General features: G+C 39.9%; 1 protein-coding gene across 1 annotated transcript; it reads right to left on the bottom strand.

Moving 5' to 3' along the window:
• Positions 1-442: 442 nt before the first annotated feature.
• Positions 443-10,652, bottom strand: NMD3 (NMD3 ribosome export adaptor). The gene is made up of 15 exons (XM_054206880.1): positions 10,564-10,652; positions 10,144-10,278; positions 9,036-9,132; positions 7,916-7,996; positions 7,400-7,528; positions 6,778-6,868; positions 6,518-6,596; positions 6,114-6,210; positions 5,716-5,833; positions 4,947-5,092; positions 4,158-4,270; positions 3,372-3,444; positions 2,757-2,863; positions 1,809-1,879; positions 443-1,351 (listed from the first exon to the last, which is right to left on the bottom strand). Exons 1-15 carry the CDS (start codon positions 10,605-10,607, stop codon positions 1,218-1,220), a joined length of 1,515 nt encoding a protein of 504 aa, XP_054062855.1. The 5' UTR covers positions 10,608-10,652; the 3' UTR covers positions 443-1,217.
• Positions 10,653-10,889: the final 237 nt, after the last annotated feature.

Raw genomic sequence — 10,889 nt, 5'->3', positions numbered from 1 at the left:
CAGCTGACACTACAGAGAAATAGCGCATTTCCAGCCCTGCATATTTCTATTATGAGCACACAAGCGGCGACAAACTATGTGAAGTGTTCTCATTTGAGCTACACGGATCCTTGATAAAGAAATCATTAATACCCCATTAGATGAATCCCACACATCTCTGTTTTTTCCCCAACTTCACATTGGGGAAGTATTTCCCTCCTTTCCTAAAGTTAAAAAAATGCAGTGACAAACCACACTTGCTATGCTATCCTGTATTTATATTGAGTTAAAACAAATGTACATGCACCTAAACTCTTGGCTGCACTGTCTTTGTGCAGTAAAGTGAATTAAATCCAGATGAATGTAAGTACATAATGTCTTCCTACACCACTTCTGTCCTCTTTGGGCTTGCAGTAGAGAGAAATAAGATTTTAAAGTTAACTAAATAATGATGGACCAAAAGTATCTGTATAGTTTTTTTAATAGTTCATAGCTGGTGTATTAATTACACATTATGCATATTGCTTTTAATCCACGGTACAGGCATGGAATATACTACAACACAATTATTCATTATATTTAACAGAAGTTTCCAATCTTTCTGATCATGGGCTGCATCTTCAGTCAATTGACAGGAAGTTCTTGTGTGTACACAACATGTGTATGTGGAGTTCCTTTCCCAAAGGAACAGAAGATACATTCTTGAGCTTCCCCAAAATATTGTTACATGGAATAATCTAGCAATAACATAAAAGGCTTCAAACCATTGTACACAAAAGATTAAGACATCAAAAATCCTTCCCATGTGAAGAAATAAAAGCAATAAACAGTAGGTAGGTAATCTACCTACAAACCTAGAAACTAGAATAAAATCTCTCCCACTGGACATCCTTCTTATCAGCTGTTTTCAGCACAAGACAATGATTCCTCCCGCTGTATAACCCTGCATTAGCCAGCTGGGGCCTTTACACCACAGAAGCTGCAAGGAGAGAGCACCTGAGGATGGGAGAAACTTGTGGAACTTATATTGCAATGCTCGCACCAGAAATTTAACTTTAATTCCTGATTCTCTAGAAGATTATAGATAACATAAGAATTCAGAACCATTATTAAGGGGTACAGTGGTAGTTACCATATTACTTTTCACGTTCATGTGATCAGTTTGTAATGTTTACTTATGTTTTGGGTACTTTTTCCTCACTATGGGAATATTTAATGCATTGACTAATGCACTATTTTTATTCTGTCATCATATTTGCTCCCTCCCCACCAGTGGCATCCTGGGAAATATGGAGATCCTCTAGCATTTCAGCCAGACTGATTCGTGGAGGACCATCATCATCTGTGTCGCTCTCCACTGGAACATCTGCATCTAGAAACACAATAGAAAAAAAAACAACAAACAGCTAAGCAAAGAAAACAAACCCCAAACCCCCTGAACAACCCCAAGAAAGGAAGGGGGAAAAAACCCCAAACCAACCAACAAACCACAAAACCGAAAAACCAAACAAATCCCTCTGTAAACAATCCCATGGCAATTGCCCTCCTGGAAGACACTGAATTACATATCAAATCCTTCACCCAGTAGAGGTTTTGGGTGCGGGAGAAAAATACGCTTCTCTCTCTTACGTTAAAGGCAGTAAACCAAAACCCATCAACACCCATTCAATGCATGTGAAATACACTGAATACCTGAAGCTATTACATTGCAGCATTTCTCTAGGCAAAATGTAGTTCAAAGAATCCAAATACAGAACTTCAGTAAAAATATTTTCACTCGAATAGTCATGATTTAATTACATGCAACTAAATGGTTAAAAAGGTCTTACTTCTGTAAATGTTGACATTCTTCCTTATGGCTTCATCTTCTTCAAGATCTTCAAGGAAATCCTGGTATTGTCTGTAAAAGACGCTTAGTATATTTACTCACTTTTCCTTTGGATTTATGCAAATTTATAAACCAAACTAAAATCAAAGAAACAAAGCCCCAAGGAAGGACTGCCACCTGCAGTCCTTCAGACGTGCCTTCTGGTAGCATTCCTACATGTTCAACTCATTCTTTCGTCTTTTTTTTTATTATTAGTTCTATATTTCTATTCTATTTCTACTAGATTCCAAATAATTTAATTCGCCTGTCCTCATTTAACTCTAATTGCTTTATTTTTTCCTACTCAATTGAATATTGTTTAGAATTTGCTGTTCCTGTAGCAGCTTTGTCACTGAACTAGACACACGTTTCCACAGAAGCATCCCTAGAGAGACACCAACTGTAAGCTACAGACACAATGCTTCCGATATTACTCGCTTGTCTCATGACCTAAGCTTTTCTTGGAAAATACTATAAAAAATAGTTTTTATATTTTGCAACAGTAAACCTGAAAAACCTGCAGTGTTATCTTTAACAATTCAGGGTTTAGTCTGTTTCCACACACTCCTGCCCCACTGTCCTCAGTATCCGTGTTCCCTGAAAACTTAGCACTCAAGATAGGATAAGCACAGGTAAAGGGTGCATGCTTAAAGCACTTCCTGCACTCGGGGAGAGGGAAAAATGCAAAGAGATACTGCTCTTCCGTGAACACTGGTATCAACCTGTCCTACAAGACAGCAGCACGCTCAAACAGAACTAGCAGCATTTGCTTGTGCACCCCTAACAGTCAGCACATCAGCTCAGGATTTACACTGGGTTATCCTCAGCAGAAACTGAGAAATGTTATTTCTAGACTTGGCACAGTATCCTAGGTAGGAGGGACTGAAAAGCTTCATGGCAGATACTGAACCTTTCATCATCTGTATCCATGCCTTCTCTGTCCCTTTCTAGCTCTTTCAGCTTCCAGTTCCTGCGACGCTGGCGTTTGGTACGGTCATAGCTCTTCTTTATTAATATCTACAGTGAAAAACAAGTATTTACACGTACACAACTTCAATACTACTGATGACACTCCTTTGAAATCCAAAACAACACTCAAGTCTGGACTTTGGCAATTGTAAAATCAGCTGAACAAATGGTAGAGTCAGTCTGGCACTCAGAAGTTTTATATAGAATTTGTATAGCATTTGTCAATTCAATTGTTTCCAAACACTTTGCATTATGACCTGAAGAGGCACATTCACACTGGAGTTGTAATACAGTTTTCACCACACAGCGCATAGTAATTTGAACAAAATCAACAAAGAGTAAGGTAAGTTAAAGTAAATGTATTATTTAACCACCACTCAAAAATTTAAGTAGTGAGAAAATAATTCTCAAAATTAGAAGCTATTCAAATTCCAATATTAATATCCCCTCTTCCTTTAGGCACTATGGAACTAATGAGTGTTCATTATAAGATCATATTCCCTAATACTGCTGAGGAACGCAGAGAACTTTGTACAGAGAAAGGAAATGGTCTTACCACATCAGGAATATGGTGTGGATTCATCTTATTGGCAAACTCATCATTTAAGTTGCAGTTTGCCAAGTCGAATCTAAAATGAAAATAGATATTTTATCCTACCCTTTTATGTAAGTCTACAAAATTGAACTCAATGTATCATATGCTTGTATTAAAGAGCAGCACTGTTTAAGTTACAGTTCCTAAGAAAGATGTTTCTAAATGAAGTAGAGAGCAAATAAAAAATCCACATCAACACTCAGCCGTCATAACTATGAATAACTCTCAGAAGCTGCTGTTCCCATATTCTGTTCAATAGCACTCCCCAGCCTCCTGAACCCAAGCAGCAATATCCACTGAGCTTCTGATGCGCTCACAACAGCTCCAATAACATGTTTAAGTCTGCTTGAGAATCACCTAATTTGCCTAATCTTACAAAAATGTCACATTTGTCATTGCTGTATATGATACTCACAATCAAACTAAAAGATCTTGCCTGGTATTTTAAAAAACCCTCCCATCTATTTGTGTCTAAGCTGGTATTCCGATCTCCACTTTAAAGTCACTGCTTCAGGTCTCTTATTACTAACAACCCTTTTCACAAAATTACTTCTGCTAGAAAAAAAAAGACGTCCTCTATTAGGACCATCTCTTTGCGGCCAAGATGAAAGATTCTATCCCTTTTGCTGATTTCATTTAGAAATCAGAACAGTTCAAAACTTTCTTGATAATACATAAGCCCGTAGAGAATCCAGGGACTTCAGTCGTTAAATAATCATTTAATAAAAAACAAGAAACGAAACAGACCCCAAGACAAGGTCGCCGGGATTCAGAATGTGCCCCAAGTGAGTACAGCAGAAATACTGATGGTCTGTATTCAATTCCGAGGTTTTCTGTACCCAGGCTTCAGCCAGTGTGTGCTTTAGGAATGAAAAATAAAACACTCTTGTAATCAAACGCAGCTTAACTTGCTGTGCTATTACAACATTTGCACTGGTATATTACTGTTTCAAATTACTTTGTAATTAAACTTGTATTTCGACATCAAGCATCCAATGTATTGCTTGCTACTGCTCATTTCTCATCTTTAGTAAAGTAAGGAAATGGACATCCCACCCACTTTTCCCAAGAATTCTACTAAGGCTGTTTCTGTAACTAGACACCTGTTTTGGTGGGATTTTTTTACTTCCTAACTTTCAACTATATAGAGCTATTGACTGAAAATAAAATGTTTGGTACCGATTCATTAACTCTGGTTAAAAAGAAATGCTTATATACTTGAACAAAAAACAACCTAATAACTGAAGATTTGCAAAGCTAATATAAAATAATTTCAGTAAGGACAGTAACAAGTAGAGTTGAAACTCTTCAACAGGAAAGAATATCTGAAAGTGGAATTCACATAACGCTTGTGCAATTTCCAAACCAAAATGCTGTCCACATCTTCCTGAGAACAGCTTTTCCCAGTACCAAGACACAGAAAAGCACACATCTGACTTTGCAAGGTAGAATGATTCAAAACAGAAATTCAGCTGCGCAGGGAAGCAAGGGGAGAGGAAGGCCCAAAACACTGAATCAAACAGAGAGAACTTTTACCTTGTTTGATCTTGCCCCTGCACCTGCACCTTTTTTCTTTTCTTGAACCCTGTTGATATCCATAATGATAAATTCTTCTAGTTGCTTGGGGTGGAACAAGCTATTGAAAGGGTGGCGCCAGTAGGTATTTCCATCGATTTCAGCAACTGGAAAAAAAACCACCAGCATGGTCAATCATAAGGGACAGAATTTCTTGCCAAGAAATTAAAAGAAAAAGGAAGCATGGGCCAAAACTCAGCCAACTGCCAAACGCATTTTGTTCAAGTTTGTTATTTAACACAAGTATTTAGGACATGACCCGTATTGCAAACTTGTGCTACAAGAGCACTTGATGTGTGACAGCTAAATCACATATCACGTGTCTAAAGCACAGACCTTTTTATTCTCCTGGATGTTTTCTTACTAGAGGTATTTTGCTGGTAGAGCTTACCAGCAAACACGGTATTTCTGGTACCAAAGTGGCTAGAATCATAATCCAGAGAAAAATTAGATGCCATCTAATTTTAGAGTAACATACCTGACAAAGGTATAGCAGAGACCTAGAACATCCACGAACACCACGGAGCCTGCACATTTTGCCTAGGATACTGCGGAAATCAAGCTTTTGTCTTAGTTGGCAATTAAGTTTCTACGTCAATGATTGTACAGATAAATTTACAACATTAAGATATAAAAATACAAGATTTCATGAAAACAAAAAAACCAGAAATAATTGTGCCAGCAGAAAAATCAGACGCTACCATAGTGCAGAAATGAACCCATAACTTACTCTGGAGAGTGCTAGGATCGATGAGGTGGATGGTACTTGTTACTCTAATGCACACACAGATCTGGCTCATGTTACCAAGACTCTGCGCCAGTTTTGGTGACAGACATACAACATTGTCCTGCATACAAACAGAAAATAATTTACACTCATATTTCCTTAATTTTTAACCAAGTCTTTAGAGAAATCTGAAATAGATTTTTAAACTTTATATTTCCAGTTCTCCACCCAATATCGCCCAGTAACTTCCTCAAGATAGCTGCAATCTGCACTTCCCATGTTTCATGGGGAGTAGACCCCTCCCCACGCCCCCAAATACCCAATAAATCAGGCCTCCATCACCAAAACTAAACTCTACCCACTTCATACAATACCCTGAAGATGAACTAAAGAAAAGCTACCTTGCATATCGGAACAATTTCCACAGAGAAAGTGCTTTTGTAATTGTAGACATTACTATGAATATCATGTGAGATCAAACGTTGGGATGATTTTGATCTATAAAATATAAAAATAGAGGCTTCAGGCAGCAAGAAGGACACTACTTGAAACAGGAGCTAATCAGCAATGAAAGTATATAACTATGTACTACAAATACAAAAATTAAGGCAATAGAAAAATGCATGAGAGTTAGTTTTACAATGGCCAAGTGAAAAACACGGGACTTCCGTACAAGGAATTTTGTATGTTTAACTAGAATACAGCTTCCTTACACTTTCACTAATAAAATTCTTTAAAAGTGAAGGACAAATTACACTTCCCAAAAGCTTTTCGATATTCAAGGCAATAAACATAAATTATATACCTAGATGGAACCGTACACTGAAGAAAGTCAACCATCTTCTGGGCCTGTTGCTTTGAAGAATAATAAAAATCCAAGCCATCTTAAAGAAAAGAAAGCTTGATGAACATATCTATCTCAAGTACTATTTTGTTTTTTTCAAATACAATACATAAGCTAAGTAATCTGCCGCTTATCTGCACATAGCTACTATCACAAGCACTCTTCCAATATAAAACAGGTTAGTCTATTCTACCTCAAGGCTAACAAGCCACCTCACTTACCATGGATTTCTTTGATGCGAAGTGTATTTTGATGAAGCCTGTGTTTTAAAATCAGCTGCTCCAAATAGTAGAAAGTCTTCTTGTGCAGAGTCTAAAAAAAAAAAAGAAAAAAAGATAAAATTATCAAGGTTATTTAAGAACCGTCTAGTGCAAATGCAGTATCCCTGAAGAATAAACGTTTATGTGAAGAGATCATCTAGAAATGGAACAGAGCAAAGTCTATTCCAAGTAACCAAAACGATTTCAATTTCAGCTTACGTTTCTCATTTTTTGCGTAACTGATTGCTAGACATACTATTTCCTTTAAAGGAAAATTAAATATTTATAAACAATCTGTCACACTGTTTCTAACATTACCTTAAAATACAGAAGAATACTTTGTAATTCACACAAGACCCTCCTGCCAGCCATCATTTAAAAAGAGTATGCTGATAATACCAGCCAGCAGAGAGGAAGTTTTTCTAAACTAAGATCAGTATGAAAAAAGCCCCAACCTTAAACATAAAAAGTATCACTGTGGCAGTCAGCAAGTGTAACCGCATCTTTTTCTGAGAAAATAATCTAAATATTTGTCCACCTGATTGTTCTGCCACGAACAAATGAAAATTCAGTTTGCCTCTACCTTTTGCCTGACTTGCACTACAGCTTTCCAGAAATCCTTAGCTTCAATCCTATGACAGTCTTCACACATTTGAGACTGAACTATATATTCCACCACAAATACTTGCTGAAGAACCGCTCCATTTATCACCTGCAAAACAGAAGTTTAAAAGGTTTCCTTGTTAGTCCTGTCAAGACAGAAAGCTAGTTTACTACAGCACTCTGAAATAACTTCCATGCTGTACTAAAACTATGTGACAGACATCTATATTTGGGTCACAAATGTTAGTAGTATTTTCCTGACTTTACTGGAAGAGCCGATAACCCTTTTCAAACTGTGATGAACGACACTTTAATGACAAAATTTAGGCAGGATGAAAACAATATTGTTTCTAGATAAACCAGTAAACACATGCTGGATTTTACCAGAGAGAAACACTTATCTAAAACTGCAATAATAATAAAAAATTAATAAAATAGTACTGTTTGCCATAAAAGCTTTTAAAAAGCCACACGCAGAATACTGTACTCCAGTTACCTCTTTCTGAACAGTCAGTTTCAGCTTCAGCCTCTTAGAATGTGGTTCAGTCCAAATAAAGCCTGCGTCAATCAGCCGGACCTGCCAGTGGGAAAGAACAAGAACTCAGCTACTACCGCCAGCAGTTCTACTACTACATGTTAAAAACATGCAGCTTTAACTACCAGAAAGCACAAGTTTAACGGTATAGCTTGTAATTCCTCAACCAAGTGAGGAAGTGAATAACCTTAATTACAAACATACGTATCAGTATACCAAACCCAATTAATAATGCTTATTTAGAACACAGAGTCTGATCTACCTAAAATAATGGTGATGCAACCTCAGCCTGTCACACCAGAGTAACTGAATACACTATTCAACAGGATCTCTGGATGCCATGTAATGATGAATTTGGATAATTTAATGGTTTTCTCAGAACTTAAAAGCCAATTTAATCTCTAAAACTAAGAACATGCAAATTTACTGCAGCAAAAGATATTTTGTATAATTAAGTACTAACCCAACAGAAAGAAGCTCACTAAAGCAACCTAATTCAAACCTTGATGACCATGGCAAGAATTTTTTTGCCTAAAACACTATCTCAGATTTTTTTCCTCTGGTAAGATTCTGAACATAAGAGATACTTTATTCAACTTAAACACATGACTTTCAGTTTAATCTATACATAGACCTCTGCAACCCTATTTCATACCGTCATAAACCAGTAAGGGCAAGTACTGTATAAACAATTTTTAAAATATGTAAAAAGAAAACTAACATTAAGGCGCATTAAAAACATGTTAGTTTCTTTCAGTTAATTATGCTCAACTCCCATCTATACAGTAACAACGGTGCAGTACACTCTATGCTTTGAAGTCACAGAATTGCACTGCGAGTCTCCTCAGTATGCCTAGAAATTTTTTGTTAGAGACTGTCCTTACCAGATTTTCCAAAATTCTAGAATAGAGTTATTTGAGATGAGATTGTCATTCTCTATGTTTAATATAAATCAGTTGATAAGCTCTAGGCAAGTACAAACTCCTGCTCCGGAAGGATTGAACCCTGTATGTTAGCTGGACTTCACTTCATGCAGTACCAACAGACACACTATGAAATACCACCAGAACTAGCTACTCACCTTGCTTAGCGAAGCTTTGATTTTTTTAAGACACAAAGCCAAAAGCTCTCTTGATTCTAAGGTACACTGAATCCAGGTTCCTGGAGGCTGAAGATACCTATGACACAGGAAGCATTTTACAGCTGGCTCAGCAAATTAAACCACTCAAAAGTTGAGCAGTTATTTAACAAGTTTTCAGTTTTATTATCAACTATGCAGCTACACCTTTTGCCTCCTGAAGCTTTATGATTTTAGGGAAAAAACTTTTTAGCAGAGTGGGCCTGTCGTGATAGGACAAGAGGTAATGGTTTTAAAATTAATAACACAGGTTTAGACTAGCTATAAGGAAGAAATTTTTTATGATGACTGAGGGTGGTAACACACTGGCACAGGTTACCAGAGAGGCAATAGATGCCACCATTCTATTCTATGATTCTAAGACTCATGGATCCCAAGTGCATTCACACTTTTACTGCAATCCGTACCAATTTGCTCACTTTTTTCTTTCAGAATCATAGAATCGTTAGAGTTGGAAGTGAACTTAAAGACCATCCAGTTCCACCCCCCTGCCCTGGGCAGGGACACCTCCCACCAGACCAGGTTGCTCCAAGCCCCATCCAGCCTGGCCTTGAACACCTCCAGGGATGGGGCAGCCACAGCTTCTCTGGGCAACCTGGGCCAGGGGCTCACCACCCTCACACCAAAGAATTTCTTCCCAATATCTAATCCAAATCTCCCCTCTTTCAGTTTAAAACAATTCTCCCTTGTCCTATTGCTACACTGCCTGATAAAGAGTCCCTTCCCAGCTCTCCTGTAGCCCCTTTAGGGACTGGAAGGGGCTCTAAGGTCTCCCCGGAGCCTTCCCTTCTCCAGGCTGAACACCCCCAGCTCTCTCAGCCTGTCCTCACAGCAGAGGGGCTCCTGCCATTGGAGCATCTTTGCGGCCTCCTCAGGAAGCACTTACTCCGACAGGACCATAAACTCACTCATTTCAACCTTCTCGGTCACACGTACCAACACCCTTCTACTTCCACAAGAAGAGAAATACGGGCATATGCTGGAAAACACGCAAACCCGCACCGCAGAGACCCGCGGCCCGTGAGACGGCGTGGAGGACGCGGCTGCCCACCTTTCGCACTGCTTGCAGAAGTGGAGGGTGCCCTGCTTGGGGATGCCCTCGGTGATGTCCACCTGGGCCCGCAGGCAGCCCACGCACATGTTGGCCGGGTTGGGCGGGATGGCCACGCCGCACTGGCAGCAGAGGCTGGAACACAGAGAGGGAAAAGTCAGTCACGAACAGCAACGCTGCCCTCAGGGGCGACAGCCACGGGAGCCTCACTGAGAGCCGAAGGTACGCGTATCTTTCATTTAAGTTTTATTTTGAGGTTTTTCTAAAGAAAGGTGGTGGCCCAGGAGAGCCGTCACTCGCCCCCCCGCCCCGGCTCACGGCCGCCAGGGTACCTCCCCCCCACAACGCGGCAGCGGGTCACCCTGAGGCCGGGGCCCGGCCAGCAAAGGCCCACCACCCCGGGGCCCGCCCGCCACTTACATGTTGCCCTGGGTGGGGGCTGCCGGCCCCGTCATGTACTCCATGGCGGCGGCGACACACGCGGCCCGGCTTTCCGGGCGTGAGAGGAAGGGGAGGAGGGCGGCGGAACGGCGAGAGGCCGGCTGGGAGGAGCGGAGGGAGGGGCTGAGGGCGGCGGCCGTCGCCATCTTGCGGCTGCGGGAAGCTGCCGGCGTGTGAATGCCGCTTGCGAATAACATTGTAATTCATGACGCTGTGAAACATTAATTCTTTTTTTTTGTGCGTGTGTGTGAAAATCACGGCATTTGATCCATCCATCTCCCCCTCTCCCCCCGTGTTGTTGTTGC

The sequence above is a fragment of the Rissa tridactyla genome, chromosome 6 (genome assembly GCF_028500815.1).
Source record: "Rissa tridactyla isolate bRisTri1 chromosome 6, bRisTri1.patW.cur.20221130, whole genome shotgun sequence".
Taxonomy (NCBI): Eukaryota; Metazoa; Chordata; class Aves; order Charadriiformes; family Laridae; genus Rissa; species Rissa tridactyla.
Note: the sequence above shows the minus strand (reverse complement) of the source record. Positions and strands in the feature narration are given on the sequence as shown.

Bases quoted from the DNA above. Each gene is read 5' to 3' on its own strand.
- NMD3 (XM_054206880.1), bottom strand. From the start codon at position 10,607: ATGGAGTACATGACGGGGCCGGCAGCCCCCACCCAGGGCAACAT. The intron at 7,529-7,915 runs GTAACTGGAGTA...TCTGTTTTGCAG, and splicing joins AACTGACTGTTCAGAAAGAG to GTGATAAATGGAGCGGTTCT. The intron at 5,093-5,715 runs GTAAGTTATGGG...TTTTTTTTCCAG, and splicing joins CGATCCTAGCACTCTCCAGA to TTGCTGAAATCGATGGAAAT.